At 40.1% G+C, this 22,651-nt stretch overlaps 2 protein-coding genes across 5 annotated transcripts in view; one reads left to right on the top strand and one right to left on the bottom strand.

Moving 5' to 3' along the window:
• ctnnd1 (catenin (cadherin-associated protein), delta 1) overlaps window positions 1-3,250 on the bottom strand; it is a 29,191-nt gene extending 25,941 nt beyond the window's left edge. For 2 of the 4 annotated variants that reach the window (XM_069676799.1, XM_069676798.1), the window contains exon 1: window positions 3,189-3,232. The gene's annotated coding sequence lies outside the window, so the exon portion shown is untranslated. Of the gene's footprint in view, window positions 1-3,188 lie in introns of all 4 variants that reach the window. The other 2 variants (XM_069676801.1, XM_069676800.1) reach the window with 2 other exon arrangements.
• A 10,883-nt stretch (window positions 3,251-14,133) lies between these two features.
• On the top strand, window positions 14,134-22,344 carry LOC138604792 (equilibrative nucleobase transporter 1-like). Its single transcript, XM_069676779.1, has 12 exons — window positions 14,134-14,326; window positions 15,573-15,702; window positions 17,831-17,877; window positions 17,959-18,035; window positions 18,131-18,223; window positions 18,331-18,470; window positions 18,754-18,887; window positions 19,738-19,881; window positions 20,666-20,773; window positions 21,655-21,841; window positions 21,980-22,103; window positions 22,210-22,344. Exons 1-12 carry the CDS (start codon window positions 14,134-14,136, stop codon window positions 22,342-22,344), a joined length of 1,512 nt encoding a protein of 503 aa, XP_069532880.1.
• The last annotated feature ends 307 nt before the right edge of the window (window positions 22,345-22,651 follow it).

Below are 22,651 nucleotides of genomic sequence, written 5' to 3'. Positions count from 1 at the left end.
AAAATGAATATGTGGTTTATATCTAGTCAAAGAAATGAAAGAAAACACACATGTCAATGTGTGCTGACAATGACTTTAACTGATAAAACCAGCAGACCCTTACTTATAAATAATTAGAACCAGCAAATGTTCAACATTTTATAATGAATGATAAATTAATTGATTACCAAAACTGTAGTTTATTACTTCCCTTCAATTGTGTGATCTTCAAATACTTTTACCGTGTAATAAATACTGACTGACACTATCTGCTCAGCCATTATAAGGGTGACTGTCTTGACCTCAGTCTAGACAATCTCTGCTAAAGGGTTACCCTGCATTTAACCATTTAATATCATCATTTGACGGGATATGAATAATGCAATAAAATCAATATCAGGATTTGTTGTATTTTTCCAATACACTGGTACATCACAATACCAAAATTGTATCTGGAGTTAACTAACAACCAACTTATAAAGTACTCAACCTGATAAGCAATCACATGAATTTAATGGAATGTACTTAGCGCAGTCCAGTTACTATAGCGCTTTTCTAGTCTTTGCAACCACTCAAAGCTGCTTTTACACTACATATCACACACATCCTCACACACACACATCTATACACTGATGGCAGAGGCTGCTACGTAAAGTGCCAACTGTCAAATAGTTATCACATTCATACCCGTTGGCTAGCAATTTGGGGTTCCGCGTCTTGCCCAAGGACACTTCAACATGAAGCCTGATGGAGATGGGGATCGAACCTCCGATCTTCCGATTGAAAGACAACCAACTCTACCACTGAGACACAGCCGGCCAATGTATGGGTTAAACTGTTAAACATCAAATTAATTTTCTAGACAGAATTTACTAAACCAATAACACATTATTTTTTATCCTTAATAAATCATGTGAAATTATACTGTATTATCACCCAGCTGTATTTCTTGAATATAGGCTGCATGTAGGCAAGGATTTCATATTAGTCTTTACTTCAACTTCAGTCAATAATAAGTTATTACAATCAAAACAATTTAATAAATAAATTCAGTCAAAACACATGTAAAACGCTATATAATGTAGGTTATGCAAACGAAAAAAACAACATTCAGCATTTAGTAATGATTTACAACTGGTGAATGCAATAACACTGTGACAACCACTCAAAAATCAAGGTGGCATATTTGCTGCAGCGGGGACCATAAAAGTGCAAAGTGACACTCAACATTCCATGAAGTTAACCACCAGCAGTAAGGAAGGGTAATGTAAGACACTTTAGATGGCTTTAGTAATCTTTGTACTTTGATTTCAATCTGTGTATACCACCTAACATGTCCCTGCTTCATGGAGAGCAAATTAACGTGCTCACAGTTCAAATAAAAACACACACTGCAGGTGTAACCATTGACAGCAGAGAGGGGAAGTGAGATAAACAGAGAGAGGAAGGGAGCGGGAGAGAGAGAAGACTGGGAGGAGTTGCAAATGTAAGAAAACCCCAGCTTCTGTGTGTCAGAGGGACACACCCCTGGTGTGTTCTGAAGCCCATCATTACTGAGGCTCACAAATGATAGCCCTGGCTATAACAACTGGCTGAGCAGCAAGACTTTAGCCCCAGCACTCAACATGGCTATGAGCAAATTCTAGGCAGCAAAGGAAATGTCCAACTTAATTATTTTTAAAATCCTACAGAGGGGACATTTGTGAGCAAACGGCATGCCCAAACACGCTCACAATCTTTTCCATCTCTGTTCAAGCGGTCAAAGCAGACATGCCCACAGGGTATTAAGGGGAATATGACAGGCATGTCTATGCTTCCCTGAAACTAAGCAATCAGCTGACTGTACCAACTCATACAACAATTCACACTTAGTTCAGACAAGCGCTGACACATGTCTCAAGCTTTTTATGTTTTTTTCATGTGATGTGTACACAGAAACTTCAGAAGACCCCAACTGTTTCTAAATAGAAAGCTCTCTCCAAGAGTGATTCACTTCCACAGCAGAACAAGTCTGGTTTCTCAGAGTAATCCAGCAACTGTACGCACAGAAGAACTGTAAGGTGAGAAGGTGGCTGTAGTTGCAAGCCTTGACACAGGGGACTGAATAATGAAGCAACAAACACGCCTGCCACCTTACCACACCCAATACAGCCAGACCCACACAACAGGTTCTTGCTTTTGTCCCTGGCTGCCGCTCCTCCACCACCACCACCAATTCTGTCTCCCTCCTCTACCTGGCAGACCACATCAAAAGACAGCTGCAGGAACATGAAACATCTCTTCTCACAGCAGACTTTTAACACAAAAAATGAACAAATGTCACAAGCAATTTGCAAAACCACACCTCATGCAAGTTTAGTTACCTGCACACAGAATCACTGCCTGTAGAGAGTGGGCGTCGCAGGTACAATACAAAATTGGAAATTGATAAGTAAACCAGGACTGGACTTTGACTCCTAACTTACGGGCTTTGACGCGGCAGGCGGACCGGTCACTTCCGTGTACTCTCACCTGTCCTGAATAGCCTACAGGTCGGGGGGAACAGTGTCGCAAAACTCTGACAAATATTGCAGCTCTAATGTTAAAAGGGCAGAAGCTCAATGTAATGTTACAACATTATACACCAACAAACCAGCCCATTCGTGTAATAAACTGCTGTATTTGCAAATTAATATCATTATGGCTTGATAACTTATATATGTAGCAGTCTTGATATGAACCAATTTTAACTGCAAGCATTACTTTTGTGAAACTTTCCCAAGGTATTACTCTAGATAAGTAATTCATCAAGCCGACGAATGGAATATACCAATGCTAGCTACATTAGCTGCTGCTGTGGTAGCTAGCATGCTAACGCTGCGTTTACTACATGCAAGTTCACCTCACTCCTCCGTCTACCTACACCAACTCCCAATCAGCTGTACCATTGACATAATATCAAAATACATGCCATTACCGCTTCTGGAGACAGTTAGGCTTGTTTTGAAAAGTCCATGAGTGTTTGCAAGGCGGTTTCAGGCCTAGCCTAGCCGAGTGCCGCTGCAGCTGCGCCGACACGATCCAAACGTCGACTCGCAGGAGAAGAAGTAAGTAGAGATGAGACAACAAAAACACCTCGGCGTGCTCTAAAAAAACACCTTTCAGCTGCACTAGTACACTGTCCACCGCGGGAAGTGAGCACTCACAACGAAGAAGGAGAAAACACCCACCTATGCAATTTCCTCTCTTCCTTGCCCTGGCTTGTTGTTCACTTGTCTCTGCTCTTCCTCTCCGCTGGGGGGAAAAGGGGGGGGGGGGGGGGGGGGGGGGGCGAGTAGACGGCAGGAGAATGGAGCTGAATAATACGGGGGCGTTTTGAAATATGGATGAAGGCAATGTTTATTTTTCATTTGCGACTAACTACTGTAACTTCTTAATTTGGCAGGCTATATCGCTTTAACTGCAACAGTAGTACCACTTTTTTTTTTAAGATTGTGTGTGTTTTTTCATTGTTATAAATATCATTATCTTTGTTTCATAAAAAATTTCATAATGTTTTTCATAAATATTTTAAATATTCCAATCAGAATAAATGCGTATACTATAATAAATAAAGCTAACTATCTATCGTGCTTTCAGCATATCTTTCTTTCTCAGCCTCCTAAACGAATGCCTCACATTATGTTTGTATTATGGATATGCCCTCTAAAATGAAAGAGTTCCGATATTGCCCTCAAGTGGTCATGAAGCTGCTATTACAAGACAAGGCAAGGCAAGGCAAGTTTATTTATACTGTTGAGCACCAGTTCAAATTGCTTTACACAGTTAAAAACAGAGCATTAAAACATTAAAAGGAATGTGACTCAAAGCAAAACAGGAACAAAGAAAAGCAAAATATATGTTCAGAACACTACAACAGCATATGCTACTTCAAGGACGCTTTCTAACACTTAAGTATTAAAAATGCCTTTTTAAGTTTTCCAAACCCTGAAAAGGTGTTCCCAGAACTACCTTTTCTCCTGTGAGGATTCTAAACCCTTGGAGTTGTTACAATCACACATTTTTCTTTAAATCGCTAAATGCGAACAACTCATTTACTTAGGCCTAAGTCTTTCTACTTAATTAATGATAGCTCGGCAGTTATAATTTTTTCTTAGTTTTTAGAATTCTCTTGAGTCCCTTGGGTTTTTGAATTATTTTTCTCTTTTTTTTCTATTTATAATATTTTTTTTCCTATTACAAAGCAGGACCATTTATTTAACTCAAATGTATTTATTTTTATTTCAAAGGTAATTGAACATGAAGTTCCAATAAGAGTATGAAACAGACATGCTTAACTGTGTATTTGTAATATTAGTTTTCAACTTTTGTTCCCAGTTGTGCTTTAACATGAACAGTGAAATGCTTCAGCTGTATTCCAAGTGAATTTTGGAGTAGACATTCTAGAGGGAGTTGTCCTTGTCACTCCGGCATATTTGTTACCTTCGATAGATATAATTACTATGCTTTGCAAGTTTACAACCATAACATGCAATTTGTTAAAACGCAGAGTACCCAGCAGTATAAAGTAGTAGAATTAGTAGGAACTAATTTATTGTTTTGATTGCCAATGTAATGTAATGTAAAAATGTGTTCTACCTTAACCAGCTTCAGCTGTTTATCCATTGATGCCTTAGGATAATAGGATAATAATGTGGTGGCAATTTTCTGATGACGAGACCAATAAAGTTCTCAGGGAAACAAAGTTGTCTTTTGATGTCATTTAATTGAAGAATATTAAAAAATGAGTAAAAGCAATTAACAACTCGAGCTGGGTCAGACCAGTACTAAACAGAACGAAGCTGTCTAACTGACTGACACAGAATCAAGGTTCAGAGTATGTTATACATTACAGAATTAACTCCCTCTCACAGAGACAAAGTAAGGTGTTATTGTTATGACTTTAGCTGAAGCGCCTGACTATCTAGAGTTTACCCCTTGCCCTGGAGCTCTCAGCCAAGACAAGGCCACCAACTATCTCTCTAAGACGGAAGGAGCAACAGTAAATCATGCACAAGACCCTGGAGAGGAGCAGACAATACATATCCTTAAAATTAACCTTAGCTGATTATACCATGATTGTTGACTCTATAATATTAAACAAATTTAAACACATGATCAAACAGGTTAACATAAAAATTTCCTTCACAACCCCCCACTTTTTATCATTAACTGATAATTAAATTCGAGTATATGAGTATATATTAGCCTTCAGCAACATCATAATGTAAACCCTGTTTTACAGTTTAATTACACTCGTCCGGAGAAGGGGAGTAAAAGAATCATGGTAAAAATCATTGTAATATCTGCTGTCCTGTGAGAATTGTCAATACTTACCCATGTGTGATATCATGTCTGTGTCATAGTTGGGGAAAGGGAAAAGGTCAGGTGAGCGGGGGTCATTAGGGAGGTCAGAGTCAGTTTGGATCAGTGCTTTGAACGTTAGCTGTTTAGTCAAACTCACGCGTTAGTCTGGTGTGTTTTATTGGTCAGGTAATGTGTGTGCGTCACACTGATTGTCTGCTGTTGCATTTCGAACCATAGCAAAGGAAAAATGACGATCAATGTTACTAAAGTTAAACAACATATCCAGGCTGCCGGAATGGTCACCACGGTCGTTGACAATCCATTCTGGGGCAGCACCAAAGGCCAATGTTGAGATGGAGCTTGGCACGCTACTGTTGGAGGAGGGCGCTTATTTCACCCCTGCCTCTTACTTTAGGTTCCAACGCAGCTGTAGGGTAGGGTGGCGCTAGGCTCACTTCCCAGTTGCCTTCCTCAGCGTATCAAATTTTGGCTTTTCAGCCTTTTTATGTCTTTCAGGTCCTCCCCAAAGGGAGACAAAACTTGTATATTCCAAAGGTTGTAAATCATTTCCTCAGAGGCTCCCGTGTTGGAGAAGGAGCCAGTTGCAGTGGCTGGTGTGGACCCAAGTGGCCCTCCCTTGGACTTTGAGAGGGTTGTGTGGTGTTAGGAGGACCTGGAAAGGGCCAGTGAAACGCCTTTGCTTCCATTGCTTTCTCCTGAAATCTTTGAGCACCCAGTCACCAGGCTGGGTGTTGTGTTGAGGACCAGTGGCCTGTTAAGGCAGTGCAGCCTTCACTTGGAGGTGAAGGGCTGAAAGGGAAGCTGTTAAGTGTACCCAGTAATTATCTGAAAAGGGCTCAGCCCGCATTTATCTATATATACATCTTTACCCGTATAAGTTCAGCATCCTTAGCTTTAGCATTCAGCTTTAGCTTTAAAGGTTTTCACGCTCTACTGCACCTGCACTCTGTGGCTGATAGGAGCAGTAGTGTTTTAAATCAAACCCCCCAAAGTTCAGACATTTCTTTGATGTTAGTTAGTTGGTTAGTAAATTAGTTAGTTAGATACTTAATTAATCCTTTACAAGAAATTTTACTGCTACAGCAGCTTCAATCACTGTCAAGACACCACATGTAACACTACAACACAAATCAGGCACATAAAAATACCCTGACACTGACACATTTCAAGATACTTAATAAATGTAATAAAAATACACATTGTGGATTGAGATGGACGCAGATGGCTTGATGAATGACAGCAAGACCATTACCACAGCTTATCTTACCAGGGATCCCCCACCGGGGAATACCTTCCATGAGCAGTGCTTTTGCCACTGCTGTTGAATCCTGTTTGCTGGAGGGGAAAACTTCAACCCATTTACTGAACATGTCCACCATGACCAAACAGCACTTTTTACCTTCACAGACTGAGAGTTCAATGAAATCCATCATCCAATGTTGTCCTGGGCCTGCAGGGGCTGATGACTGTGCTGTGGGACTTTTGGAGCGCCCACTGCATTGTGAGCTGCACTGAGTTTTTGCAGAAATGTTTAGCAACAACAGAAAAACCTTGTGTATACCAGCATGAATTAATGGCAGCAAATGTCCCCCCTTTAACCACGTGATCTTTTCTGTGAGCCAGGCGCGCATATAAAGTGAAAAGAGCACGTGGTAAACAGGGTTTGTCATCAGGACCAGAACCCAGTGTCCCAGATCTTGCCACTCCCAGTCTCGTGGTTTAGCCAGAAGTACATGCATAATATTTCTCTGAAAAACACACTTTTGAAGAGAGGACAGGGAAACAGCAACAGCAAACACCGAACTTTTCCAGTAGACGTGAGTTATACTTATTCTCTCTGGTTCAACAACTTGTCTAAACCATCCGTCCTCATACTCTTTATCTGGACCTTCATGAATGTGTGAGGTGCAATGTAAATCGTTTGTAGGCATGTAGTTATCTGCACATGGTGTGTGTATGTGTGTGTGCAAATGCAATCAGTTGTCCTGAACATCTGGTGAGTGTGTGCGGAATGAGTTGCCAAACATAGGCATACAGCAGTGAGTGCGGGCTGTACTGCACCATGCGGGTGGGGTAAGACAGGTGAGTTCTTGTCAGTACTCTAACTTTCTCTGGTGTGGAAATCAGTACAATGCTGAGAAGACACATAAGATCTTTTTTCTAACAGACAAAACAATGTTTGAACTTGGTGTGTTCTAGGGAGCATGCTACAGGGACAGTACACTTTTCCTGTACTGGGATAACACAAGCTCCTACAGTTAGGCATGATCTACCATGCTGAATTTAGGAGGGGTGGACTCAGCATCTGCCATAATGACAGATGCTTTGGCCTCTGAATCTCAAAGAAAAAGGTATGCGTTAGCCTGCTATCTAAACTAAAATTTTTCTGCAAGCATCTGGTGTTTGATACAAAGTGAAATTTTACACATCTTAGACTGGTAAGGGCTTACGTTTAGCAGGTTTGGGTGAGTCGTTGTGTGGCGTTTGTGTGTGTGTGTGTGTGTGTGTGTGTGTGTGTGTGTGTGTGTGTGTGTGTGTGAGTGGGTGTGGCGTTCTTACTGTCAGGGCTCGTGGGAGGTTGGACTTCACTCTATGGGGTCCGCCCACCACACGGCAGTCAATCTGAAGAAGGCACTCTCCATGTTTTTGCCCCTCCCTTCTTGTCCTTTGGATGCAGGCAGTCTGCAGCCCAATGTCCACTTTCTCCAAAGTTGAAACACACATCCGGATCACAGCCATGTCCTCGACACCCAAAGCCGCGTCCACATCCTCTGTCTCTGCCTCGTCCACGGTCACCTCGTCCTTGGCAACTGCCTGTGGCAAACTGCATCATAGTCAATATAGCTTGAGCTCTCATGTCCCGTTGTGTCTTTTCTTCTTTCTTCTTTTTGCCGTCTGTCCTGCTCTTCTGCATGTTCCACATGTAGCAGGATATTTGACAGAAAGGTTGTGTCCCATGTGATGCAGGAACGTTTCACAGCTTCACACAGATGTGGGTGCATCTGGGCTAAGAACAGTCTCTTTAGGTTGGATTTATCAGGGCTGAGTGGATGTTCGCGCAGTCCTCCTCCTGGATTCTGTATGCTGCTGTGTTGGTCAAACTGGGCTGTAGGAAAGTGTCCACTGGTTCTCCTGGTGTTTCCACTGAGGTCATATGTCCAATCCTCTGTTGGTGTGGGGGCGGAGGCCCTAGGTGATCCTGTCTTGGTTGGGAGGGGGTGCCTGGCCCGGAGGTGCTGGGTTGTAGGGTGGTGGTGGAGCGGAGTCCAGGTGGTGATCCATTCCTCTCCCAGAGGGCCCATGTAACACAGGATATAAGGGTTGGGTTAGTGTGTGTTTTTCTGAATTGTCTTGTTCCTTTTTTCAGCTTTATCTACATGCTTCTGTTCTCCAATCAGTTACTGTTTTCCAGTTAGCCTGAAATGGCAAAAACTTTTTTCTTTTAGATTTAGACTTTTTTCTACTTTCTTTCTGTCCTCCTGTTCTTTGCGTGAACATATTCTCTCTAATATTTTACGTAACTGGTCAAGTTTGCGGAGACTGAAACTGCCCTGTTGAGGGAAACCCAATTCTACACATTTTGATAATTGATCACAACTTCCTGGGTGCTTTGACTCCATCACTTTAATCATGTCAGATTGGAATTTAGGTTTCGGACCTGGGTCCGGTTTGCGACACTGCTTGCTATGAGCCCTTCCCACCCATCCCTAGCCTTAACTTACCTCCTATTTGAATACACAACCTTGGTATCAGTTATCTATGAGTCACCGGACTCCCAACTACTGTTAAGTACTATGACACGTCTATCACCGACCCCGTGAAGCCCTTCTCTCTACTTTAATAAACGACCTTGGTATCAGTCATTTACGAGTCAGTCCGTGGGATTTTAAGCTTTTTCTTCTTTTACCGGTAAACCTTTAGCCTACTTAAAAATCAATACTCAACAACTAGACATCATTGGAAAATATCAAAATTAATTAAAATTTTCTCTGACCGTTGTTTTGTTTCTTTGCACACGGTTTTGGGTTGGTTCTTTTCCCTTTCGATAGGATCCGAGCGCTGGCCGGGCTCCGCCGGGCGGTCAGCTTCGCTTTTCTGCCAGTCCGACGGAGTCCGATCAGGCGTCGAATCCCATCCTCGTCGTCAAGTTGTGGTTTGCAATTTTCTGATGACGAGACCAATTAAGTTCTCAGGGAAACAAAGTTGTCTTTTGTTGTCATTTAATTGAAGAATATTAAAAGATGAGTAAAAGCATTTAACAACTCGAGCTGGGTCAGACCAGTACTAAACAGAACGCAGCTGTCTAGCTGACTGACACAGAATCAAGGTTCACAGAGTATGTTATACATTACAGAATGAACTCCCTCTCACAGAGACAAAGTAAGGTGTTATTGTTATGACTTTAGCTGAAGCGCCTGACTATCTAGAGTTTACCCCTTGCCCTGGAGCTCTCAGCCCAGACCAGCCACCAACTATCTCTCTAAGACAGAAGGAGCAACAGTAAATCATGCACAAGACCCTGGAGAGGAGCAGACAATACATATCCTTAAAATTAACCTTAGCTGATTATACATTTGATTGTTGACTCTATAATATTAAAGAAATTTAAACACATGATCAAACAGGTTAACATAAAAATTTCCTTCACAAATAACATAAATAATCATTAAAAATAAGGCTGCTAGTAGAACATCTGAAAGGGTTCATTCTGTAAATGATTACTTGGAATACTCATAAACACTGAAGATAGCCTAATACTTTAGACAAGACTGTGACTTTACCAAACTTTCAATCAAAGACAAGCTAGTTTGGAGAGAAAAAAGACATTAAGTATACACATAATATGCCCTCCATAATCTATTTGATTATGTGTACATCCATCCATTATCTATTCCGCTTATCCTGTTCAGGGTCGCAGGGGGGCTGGAGCCTATCCCAGCTGTCATGCTGTTGATCACGTGTACAGTTAAAAAGAAATTAAATCAATGTTTTAAGTTCCTCTTTAAGTAAAAAAAAAATCTGAATGCTAGACTTTTACTACAATATTAATGTAAAATAACTGCAGACAACAAAAATAGACAAAGCAGAAAAGCATAGGGTTATTAACTTGTTGTAATTATTGTCCAGTACCACATATGGTCAATAAGTGGTGCTATAGTGTAACTTAATACTACTAATGTCCTCTACTGCTGCTGTCAGCACACATACCATGCTTATATGTATTTTTATCAACACTAACAACAAACATGGTATGAGCTGATGCTCTGCTTCAGCTTTGTGAAACTCATCATCCAGGCCTCTGTGAGTGAGAAATGCACTTTGTGTTGATGCTTTGGGTTTCGCGGCTACAGGTGATTTATTATCATCACTCTAACATGCGGGAAAGATGGTGAACATGGCACACATTTTACATTTTGCTAAATGATCATTGATGAAACATTTTTTTCAAGCCTACTGAGGAGATCATTTCAGGGGGTGATGGCAGTTGGTTTAAGGATGTTTTTGCTCATCTGTTTATGTATGTAGTCTGTGAGTTTGTCATTATGTCAGTTAGCTTTTGTCTCAAGTGAAACAACTCAAATATTGGGTTTATACAGTAACATGAAATTTCATAATCCTCAAGAATAGTCATAACTTTTGTTATCCAGTGACATTTCATTTCGTGCCACCAAACAACAGGTTAAAATGTACACTTGTAAAACTCTTTGACAAGATACTTCCAAAGCCTGTTACTAATTTTCAGGCCAGTTAACATGTTTCTGGAACAAGTTTGCTAGTTTACAGTAGATTAATCTATATATTCACTGGGAGCATCCATGTAACACAGAATCACCATTAACTATACATTGCCCTTCAGCAACATTCACAACATTCGCAACATTGCTGCTAAAGTCCTGTTATACAAGTCAGACTAAGGGAACATCCTGGTAAACGAGGTGAACAACTGTCTCTTATCTCTTCACCCATATGCTAGTGATGTCTGTGGCCTTGAACTACACTGAAGTTTATGGGGACCTGTGGAGCAGACTATTACAGAAAGGTACACTACTAATTATTGTAATTATTGACATAGATTTCATGTCTGTATTAAATGATTAGAAATGCCTTCCAAAAGATAGAACAAAGACAACATTTGAAATTGTATACTTGTAAGCTGCTGGACCACAGAATGTACCTCCCCACTAATATTTGGATGTGTTCTAATAACCTAAACAAACAAGTAAATGTACCTTGACTGTTTTACATTTAAAACAAAGGATGGATTATACCTTTTAGAGATTTGGCAGAGACAATGGCATTTTCAAGTTCTAACAGTTTCTAAAGGATCCCATCTTCCTAATAGAAACTCTATAAAGTGTCAAATTTGGAGATATTTGAAAAAAAAAATCCTTATGTGGAATGATAAAATACTTTTTATGTGTTTAAACCACTTTACAGAGCTACAGGTCAACAGGCCTGCAAGATCTAACAGACCCTATTATGTCCACTCCAACAGACCAATACTTCTGATGTCATGAACAAACTTGATGATGTCATGTCAACTTTGAACTCACACCTTTTTATTCAGTCTCTGTTCTTCTTTCCGATATATTCTGTGTTTTTTTTCAACCAGCTCACATGTGATCACACGGCAAAAAAGTTTTATTCTGGTAATGGCATCAAGTGTCAGTAAGGCAGAATAAAGACGGGGATATTTACCAGTTCTGACATGTAACACAGTTAAAAGTCAGTACAGACTTGAAACTGGTGACAGTCTTTAAGAAGTCTGAAGGCAGCAGTTATCTCTTCCATGAGGCATTTTGCCAAGCACAGTGATGCAAACGGATGGAAGAAGTGCATGTGATGTTTGTCATAGCCTCAAACTCACCTACCTAGCCTGTTTTGTGTTCCTTCTTCCCAAGTGTGCCACATAGAAACTTTAAATACATGATGAGTTAAATGTTTGCACAGAAGATCTGACTGTTTGGAGGATGGATGGAAATGTTATATTTATGCTGCAGCATCTCCTTTACCTACATGTAGTAGGGTAGACCGGGGTTGGTTGTCACACTTTTTACTTTCATGATCAGTACTTCTTGCAGTGGCCAATTCATAATTAGACTGAAGCTTATGGTCTTATGTTGAAATTGGTATCCCTTTCAAGTAAAATGACGGCATTTAGTGTTAGTAAGGGTTGCAAAATCAAGGATTTATTATTTTATTAAACTATTTATTTTGTGTCTTTGTGGGTGGGTGTGTAAGAGAGTGTGGTATCAAAAACAGTTAAGAACATATGAACCGTAAGATGTTTGCCATGCCTACTGTCTTTCTGGCCTGATTTGTCAAAAAAAGACTAGGTCAAAACCTTGTATGTGGCTGACCGCATCAGGCCAATATGCGCGTTTGTGGGCAATGTGTTACAAGGACTGTCCTTATGAGGCCGAACAAAGTATCCAGAGCCGTATAGAAAGAGAGTCACAGCCCCGTCTGCTCCCCGAACAAAGTATCCAGAGCCATGTAGACAGAGAGTTCGTCAGTGGAGGTCCAATATGCTCCATGATCCGCCATTGCGATGTCGCAACTCTCTCTATGGCTCTGAAAGTACAGTCACTCACTCACTCAGTCAGTCAGTCAGTCAGTCACACACAGACAAAAGACAGCCCTAATAGTAGCTTACATAATGTGTCCAACATCTGTCACATGTGTCACAACTATCCCCACCTGACCTCTTGACAAAGGTTTTATGCTAGTTACCACATGGCTTTAGCACCACGGTTCCCTATCATTTGGCTGAAATATGCACTGTGACAACCAACCCGTGAGAAAACCAACCCTGGTCTCCCCTATTAGAACACAAAATGTTTGCTGCTAGTTTCAAGGGTACATATCCTTAGAGGCTGTGTCCCAAACACAAGCTATTCAGGTTTAAAAGTAACAATTTAGAGATGAATAGTGACACAACTAAAGAAACCGTCATTTGTGCCATAAATTATTTTACAACCAGAACCTGATGTATTTAAGGCCAACTTGTTAATACGGTTGAAAGATTCAAATACCTTAGTACAGTGCAGGACTATCAGTTGTCCTTCTGGGAATATACTAACTGTTGTAAGCTGATGTGTTTTTATTTTACTATAGGTAGCGTCTTACCTCGTTTGTTCTATATGTTTCAACTTTTATATGTTACCGGCTCTTGTGTTCCTTAAACTAAGCTCAGAGTCTTTCAATGTCTTCTTTTTTGTCTCATAACTGTTTTAAAAGGTCATTACCATAACTCGACCATCATGCACAACCTAAACTCTCCAGCTGCACTATGTGTGTGTGAAATTTCCCACCCACTCTTTCATGAGACATGCAGGGTAGTTAGCAGATTTCAGTTCAGAGTAAGCGAGTAGATGTCAGGGGCAGAGACACAGGGAGTGGCAAAAAATGGGAAAGAAAACATTGAGTCTTCGAACAGCTAGCAGTGCGACACGTAAGTCTTGCAGAATTAGAGGATGAAATAATGATACTAACAATAGTTTAACAATGCAAGTATTACTAATTAACTTAAGCTTGTAGAGTTGATTCCTGTGTGTCTGTGTGTGTCTGTGTGTGTCTGTCTGATCAAAAGAGCAGATAAGGACTCTGTGCTGATGTGATGATCTCATTTCAACTTTTCAAGAGCACACACTGTTGTCAGAAGGAATAAATAGGTCAGTGTGTGTATTGAGCTCTGTCAGTCTTTTTCTTACTAACCTCTGTGATCCTGCTGTGACAGCTTTACAGACAGGCGCCATCATTCCACTTCGCTCAGCCGCTCAAGCAGAAGCAGAAGCGTTTGGCAGCATGTTGGAATTCCCTGGGGGAAAAGCCAAGCTGCATTACTGGTTGACACTGCTGTCGGGACTTCTAGAGAGTTTGTTCTTCACAGGACTGGCCTTTGGCTGGGCCTCTCTGGTGTTTGTGCTGAAAGGTGATGGATACTTTGCTGGATACTGTGTCAACGCCACCAGAGACAATGAACACACTGTGTATATAGGTACAGTATAAATATGCATATTTTGTATATGGAAAGAGATGCACGAACAGGCATGTTTCCCAGTTTTATTAAGAATTCTTAAAGCTTCCAAGAATTGAGATTAAGCCTAATTTTTGATTGACCAGTGTTTGTAATTGATTCTATTTAGATATGGTGATATAAAATAACCTTAAACATTAACATGTATTAAATGAGTTCAGCTGAAAGGGCAAGTAACAGAAAACAACACAAACTTGTTTTACACACTAAAAATGCTGGGTCAAAAACTACCCAACATGTGTAGTTTACCAATATGGGTAGTTTTTAACTACACTGCTGGGTAACTATTGGTCCAACTACATGCTGGGTTAATTAAACTCAGCAAGATGGATTGCTTGTTTTTACCCAGCAAGATGTCTTAAATATTGAACCCAAATGCTTGTTCATTTGAACCAAAATGCTGGGTTAATTCTATCACATAAATAGGTTGAATATTCTACCCAAATGTTTGTTCATATTACCAACCTGGTTTTCTAGGTAATAAAGTGTGTATTTTCATACTTTTTAACATCATAGATTTAAATAATTATCGAAATTGAATGTTTTCAGGCTTTAAGTTGGCAATTTTTACATCATGGATGCATAAGGACAAATTGATACAGTGTTGGAAGCAGGGTCATAGGGTAATTCCTATGAAAGCTGCTCAGTGGCGCATGAAGCTAAAAAAGTTCCACATCGTGAGACCCATAGAGCAAGGGCACTAAGGTTTCCTTTATCACAACCCCAACTCCTGCAGCTCATGAAGTATTCTTACAAAATTAGCCTACTCTTTATCGTCTGTTAGTGAATTTTTTACATTACGACCAAATTATTTTATAAGGGCTATTAAAAACTGGGAAGTTAATGTACCAAAAAAAAAGTATGCTGATTTAAGACTTCTCCTTCCCATAGTAAGTAGACTATTTTTGAGCCACTTTGCATCATTAAACAACACAATTGCAATTACATTGTTGGCCATTATGTCAGATTGGCTTCAGTGTCTGGCGCACTTCCTAGTGGCTTGATTTAAAGGTTTTCCAAGCTAAGGAGGGAACTATGCTTTCATTTTGCAGTAGTCAGTAGTGCTGAATGAGACTAGCTGACAGCTCGTGAAATAATTTAAACAAGACCTTTTAAAGGACTCAGTTGTTCCCTGATACACCAGTAATAGAGTAAATATACACAAGCGTCATCCTGTTTGGGTAACTCGTTTCTTTTTTCCTTCCAGATTGCAGCGGTCAAGATGAGCACTTCTCTCTGATCATGTGTGTCGCTTTCATCGCCAGCACAGTAATGCGTTTCCCAGTCGGATTTGTGTTCGACCGCTTTGGAACCACAGCAACAAGGCTTTTAGCTATGTGAGTGCACAGTGAGTGATGTGGAAGTTCATCTTAGGACTCAGATGCAAACAGGAACCGAGAGATCATGAATGATTAAAAGAGAGTTTATTGTAATTTAAATACGGATCAGACAGTGATCTTAATATGTCTGATAGGGGCTGGGAATGGCGGAGCAGAGCAGACAGACGGGCTGAAGGCTGGGTGGAGCAAGAATTGTGATCTTAAGACAGAAGAAATAATTTGCTGAGGTCTGGAACACATCAAAAAACAAATTATCAGTAGCTAAGAAGTTGGCCTTAATGTCTGCACTGCACAGGAGACTGAACAATCTGGAAGAGTCTGGATGTCTGAGCTGGGGTTATACTGCAGTTGTTTAAGAAGCCGATGGTGAGGTGTTCAGGTTCAGCAGCTGCAGGCACTCATGAGGATGAAACCAGGTGGCCACGCACAGCAAACACACAAAGAGACAGACTGAGAACTCATGTGAAACACTAGAGTGGCAAAGCCAAAACCCAAACAGAACAGAACAGTCTATTTAATTAGTTTATCAAGGGATGTTTGTATTTGGTAATTAAAAACAGGTAAGATCATTTCTGGCAAACTCGGGCACACTCTTTCTGACAGGGCTGCTAGCAAAAGGGGAGCGCAGACAAACATTGACAAAGTAAATATACAGCATGTTGCTGTAGCTTTAATGCTAGGTAGCTAACATTAGCTTTTAACAAGTTGAAAAGCTGTTTACAACCTGATTGTCAGATGTGCAGCACCCACCTCAAAGATCAGTACCTCCTCTTCTTCCAGATTAGCTGAGAATTGACAAGTCTCCTGTTTGCAGGTTGGAGAAAAACAGATCTCGAAGTATTTGTTTCAGAAAATGAATTCATTGTGTTCATACTGTAGATTAAAGAGGTTTCTAATGGTGTCAGTAAGTGTAATCTGTAACCCACGGAATTATCTGCAAAGCCCAGCAGATGTTGTAGACATGGCACATGATGATCATGTTTGTGGCATTGCTCTAGGGATGGCAATGTGACATTAGGCTCTTGGTTTGCCACTCTGGTCCAAACTGAAATGTCTCAACAACTAGGGTGGACTTGACCATGATATTTGACATTCATGTCCCCCCTGGTGAATAGTAGTGTAGGAAAACAATATTTTTATTTTCTAACTTACTTTGTAAGCCTCTTTGAGAGAACCTTTCACTTAGTCCCCCCCCCTAAGTACCTGTTAATCTTTTTGTTATCACTCAGTACAATGCAGTTGACAATGATAACTGTCAATGATAAATAAAATTTGCACTTGAACAAATAGGTCCTTCAGGTCAGGCAGAGGTATACAAAAGCAGTCCTCTCTTCTCTAACAAAGTAACATAAATTTTGCCTTCTGATGGGAAAACTGTTGGTAGGAGAATCTATAATCTGTAACGCTAGCTAGCTTGCTAATTAACGCGAAGCTAACATTGGCTCCACAAGTTTGATAAAAATGCACTTCCTGAATTTTGGATGTTTTCAGTTGGGCCGATTTCAAAAGATGAAACCTGTAAAGGGTGAATTTGTCCTTTAAAGCCACAGTGGGCTACATGCATGATGTGTAGGAGATAAAAGATTGGGGCTAAAGCTAAATGTCCCTATTAAAAAACAGGCATACTCACCAATGATGATCTAAAGACATGAATGAAAAATTAATGTAGTTAATTAATTAATGTAGAAACTCTAATTAGTGATGTATAACTGTTGGTTTTGAGAGCAATTTTTATGTAACTAGTAAGCTAGTTAGCAAGACATGCTAACAATTGCATCTTAGGCTAGGGCAGATAAACACACTATTTCAATGCAACAGGAGCAAAGGGAGCAATTTCTCTGCCATTACATTGCTAACTTGCCTAAGAATAGAGCCTTTATGATTAAAAACATGTCTGTCCGTGTCAAGTAGGCTACATTGAGGTCAAAAATAATTTAAATGCCATTTGATGGGGCTATTAGTAGCTTATTTATCTAAACATTGCATATATTAAAACAGTAGTCCATTTTTCATACAGCTGGGTGTCTATTATGCTCACAGCTTAATAACAAATAATATATCTGGTAAGATTTGACCTTTGACCTAGTTCAATTTCACAGGTTGTTTTTTTTTTACCTTCCTCCAGATCCTTGTACACCACTGGCACACTGTTCATCACACTGTTAAAAGAAGGTAGGCTATGTTGTTTTGTACATTGCAGTTTTAGGGTCTGTCTCAGTCTGTCCTCTTATATCTCTCGGCTCTGTCTTACAGAGATGTCACTGTTGCTGTACCCTGCAATATCCTGTATCAATGTTTCTGGTATGATCCTCCATACCACCAATGTGCAGGTATGTTGTTTTCCAGTCCAAAGTGGGTAAACTTTTATGTTCAGGGGGAGAGAAGCACTTCATAAAGGATTATGAGAAATGTGTCGTCTGTTAAGGTGGGCAACCTGTTTCACTTCTATCGCTCCACCATCATCACCATCTACAATGGAGCATTTGACTCTTCTGCTGCAGTGTTTCTCGTCATAAAGGTAATACATAATTTATGCAATAAAACATTTCAATGAGACTCAATTCCTCTCCATTCCAATTTAATGAATCAAATTGTACCTTTTCTCTTTTGTCTTTCTGTCTACAGTTGCTGCATGAAAGAGGAGTGTCTCTTTTTTCGTCCTTTCTCTTCCTAACCTCGTGCAGCATCATCCTCCTTCTGCGAACCTTCCTTCTAATGCCCAGAGGACATATCCCCTACCCACTGCCAGATACATTCACATATGGGTCAGAACAAACAACACCATCCAGATGAATGGCAGCTCATACAGCTCGAGGTTTCTGCCTGTTAAAAGGCAGTTTTTTCTTTTTCCCTGTCGCCAACTGATTGCTTATAGAGGAATTGTTGGGTGTCTGAAAAATTATAGTAATAACAGTACGGTCTACACCTGCTTAATACGTGTGTCATAAGATAATTGATTGATTGGTTGATTAAAAGATTGATCAATACATTTAAATGTTTTCTTGTTACTGTGACAGTTCTTCTTAATCACCACCTCTGCTGTGACAGAGTAAGCTGCTCCGAAAGAAGAAAAGAGAAGAAAAACGAGACAAAAGAAATGAAGAAAGAAGACATCATGAGGAATCAAAGTGACCAGCAAGCAGAGGAGACAAAGGCAGGGCATGAGTCCAAGCAAGAGGAAGGTATGGTGATTTCATTTTTTTGTGACTTGCACAAAAACTTGCTAAGCTATCGTTATTAAAAGGACAATCAACCTTAAAACTTGCAAAGAAGTAGCTAATGATTTGGCTGGTTTTATATATAGGATTCTGTTTTTTCCAGGGGTCAGGGCTGAGGTGCAATTTGAAACAGAAACACTTTACTTCAGAAGCTTCAGTAGACCAGAATGCATTGCTGCCACAGCTTTTTTTATCTGCCCCCTGTGTCCCAAAGAAATTCAGGGAAATATGAAGATCTCCCCCTCAAGTGCAGGACAAATTAAAGCCCCTATGAGGAACTTATATTTACTGTCAAATTTCAGTCGTGCCCTTGAACAAATGCTTTGTTTGGTATAAACATTGATCTGGCTAGCATGTGCATTTGTTTTAAAAGCAAGAGAACAACTGCAGCTACATTGTATTACTATTTTTAATTTTACACCACAGCTGTTAAAGTGTGTTTATGTACTCTAGACTTGTTTGCTTAGTGATTATAATTTTGTTGATAAAGCAACAAAACATTTTTTAACATTCCCACTCTAGAGAAATATATACTCCAGCTTGCTTTTAACTAGCTAACAACCTACTCAGTGGGAAGCTTTGGCTCCTCTGGTCTTCCTGCTGTAAATCAGGATTGGACCCAATAACATTGGAAATGGGCATTAAGTATAATATAGACAGAGTTAACTTCCTTGCTGATGCTTTGGTTTGGTTTTGTAGATTTCATAGATGTTTAAAACTCATCATCTCAGGTTGGAAAGTTTAAACAGTGTTAGAGTGACCCAAGCTAGCTTTTTCCTCTGAAAAATTGATTTTCTATTTTTCTGACATCCAGTGGCCAGTTTCCGGAGCTGCGTCTTGTCGTGGCTCTTCCTGTGGCACCTGCTGTGGGTGCTCACCATGCTCTTCTGTCAGTTCATCTTCTTATCCAACGTTAACGCCATGCTCACACGACTGTCCAATAACGACCAAAACTTGGGTGAGGTATAGAATAATTGAATTCTATGGAGCGTTTTTCTGTTTATGGCTCACTGCTTATACAGATTAAAAGTATCAAGGTCAAAGGATGTCATTACAGCAGACTTTCAGCATGACGAAGGTGCTTTGGCTATGCCATTAAATGGTAAATGGACTCTACTTATATAGCGCTTTTCTAGTCTTTGCGACCACTCAAAGCTGCTTTTACACTACATGTCACATTCACCCATTCACACACACATCCATACACTGATGGCAGAGGCTGCTACGTAAAGTGCCCAACTGTCAATCAGTTATCACATTCATTCCCTCTGGCTATGCCACCGGGAGCAATTTGGGGTTCAGTGTCTTGCCCAAGGAAACTTCGACATGTAGCCTGAGGGAGCTGGGGATCGAACCTCCGACCTTCCGATTGAAAAATGACCACTGAGCCACAGCTGCACAAGCAGTATTAAATAATTTACTACCAGTAACAATTTAAGCTGGAAAAGAAAGCTTACCAGACCTCTGTTTCTTTTAGTGGTTTGAGGCTACGTTAGCCACTGTGGGATAACACTTGTAAATCATAAAACTGTCGCTGGTCATGTTGCATTGTAGTTAATGCAGGTAGTAGCATTTTTTTAAACTGTCCATCATGAGTATAAACTTATTGTAGGAGTGCATAGCTTACATGTTAGAGTTGTATTTGTTCAGTGCAGGAACTTGTGTAACCCACTTCCAAGGATTGGAGGATCAGTTTCCTCCAAACTAAACATCTCCTTTCTGTCAATCACCTCCCCCTACAGTGAGTCACTACACCAATGCATTTGCCTTCACCCAGCTGTGCAGTGTTTTGTTTGCTCCTGTGAATGGGCTCATCTTGGACAGACACAAGAAAAGGCCTATTGCTTCAGGTTAGTTATATTCTTCAACTCTATGTGGATATAAAGCTTTTTATTTGAGCTTTTTATTTAGATGAAACAGTTCAAAACACAGAGCAGTTCATTTTTTAAATTTTGTAATGACAATAAGAAATATATATTATGTAATGACTTAAAAGTTAATAAAAAAATTGGGAATTCTCACATTTGAAATAATCTACAATAAGCACAAAACATGGCCCATGCATGCTTTGCTACATTGTTGGCAAGTAAGATTTGGCCATCAGGGTTTTTTAAACTCTGGACCTTTGTATTGCCAGTGCTAACCTTCTTATAAACTCAAAATGCCTACAAAAGTCAAAATGTCGATAATGAAACTCATTCTGCTGGTTTCAGGATTATTGTCAAATGCTTTGATGAGGTTTGATCAAACATTTGGTGAAACAGAAAATTGTATGCATATAGTAGTTGTTACAGTATGACACTGAATGTCACTACTTTATGGAGATACAGAAGTAAACTGTTTTTGTGTTTTGAAAGATTTTGACAGATATCTGCATTGACATCAGGATAGAGTGATAAAACCATGGTCACAATTCAGTGGATTTTCTAAGAAAACTTCAGCTTTGAAGGATGCACCGGTAATTTATTTATTGGAAAATGATATGTTGAAGTAGCCAATTTAATCTATCATTAAGAAAATTTATGCATAAAAAATATATTCAACTGAGTCATGACCCAAAATGCTGTGCTTTTGATGCGTGGTATTTCCTGGAATATACACTACAAAAATGTCCTTATTTAAATCAAAAAGAAATAAATCAGAACTAGTCACATGTGAGTCATCTTTGTGTTGGTTGTTCCCGAAAAGGCCTCATTGTGAGCCATCATATATATTTTCTTCTATCTCTTAGGAGAAACCAGGCGGGAGGCTGACCTGCGTTCATCCTGCCTGTCCCTTTTCCTCACCTCCCTGCAGTGTTTCCTCTTCTGTGTGTGCTTCACCTGTCCTGTGCTCCCCCTGCAGTACCTCACCTTTGTCCTGCAGGTTGTCAACAGCTCCTTCTTCTATGGAGGCCACCAGGCCTTCATCAGCATTGCGTATGTTCATATTTCCTTCTTGATTCAACCGCATTTTAAAGCGAACAACAACAGTCAACAAAATCTTTCCCATCATCCCTCAGTTTGCTTTTTCCCTCCTCTTTTCCTCCCTCCTCTGCCCCCTCTCAATGACTCTAGATTTCCAATGTCTCATTTTGGGAAGATGTCCGGGTTGGCAATGTCATTATCAGCTCTGGGGCTGCTTCTTCAGGTTCCAATACTACACTTCATCCAGCACCAGCTACATGGCGATCCACTTTACGTAAGCGCCCGGGTCCTTGCGTGACATCTTCTTGCCTTAGCCTGATGGTTTAGGATAACGACTTTAACATGCAATTATTTGCATTCCTTTTCTGTCCTTCTCACAGGTAAATGTGGCTGTCACCTTGGTGTCTCTGCTGGCTTTTATACACCCAATCCACATCAGGCTGTACTGCAGAAAGCTGGCCAAACTGAGAACAAACAGCAAACAAGAGATAGATGAAGATTTAGACTTTTTTTAGCCAAATATAAAACAAAAACAGAATTCAGTTCATTTACTATGAATGATTTAGACTTTTACATAAACATTTATATTTCTATATTTCAGTGGCACACTTTTATTACTACTTTGAGATTACACTTGGTAATGACACTACATTATGTTTAGAATGTATTGGGATGTGTTTGGACTTGAATGTGAGAACTGACATTCAAAGTAACTTGGTTGAGTTGGAACATTTGTCACATTTGGCACCGTCTCTGCTTCCATGTTATCAATGGATCATTGCAGGTTAAAGCAGCTGAAACCAGCACTGGTTTCAACATTGT

Source organism: Semicossyphus pulcher, unplaced genomic scaffold (assembly GCF_022749685.1).
Source record: "Semicossyphus pulcher isolate SPU_LCO1_2020_fin unplaced genomic scaffold, fSemPul1.0.p SCAF_27, whole genome shotgun sequence".
NCBI lineage: Eukaryota > Metazoa > Chordata > Actinopteri > Labriformes > Labridae > Semicossyphus > Semicossyphus pulcher.
The sequence above is the reverse complement of the archived record's forward strand: the minus strand, read 5'-3'. Positions and strand labels throughout refer to the sequence as shown.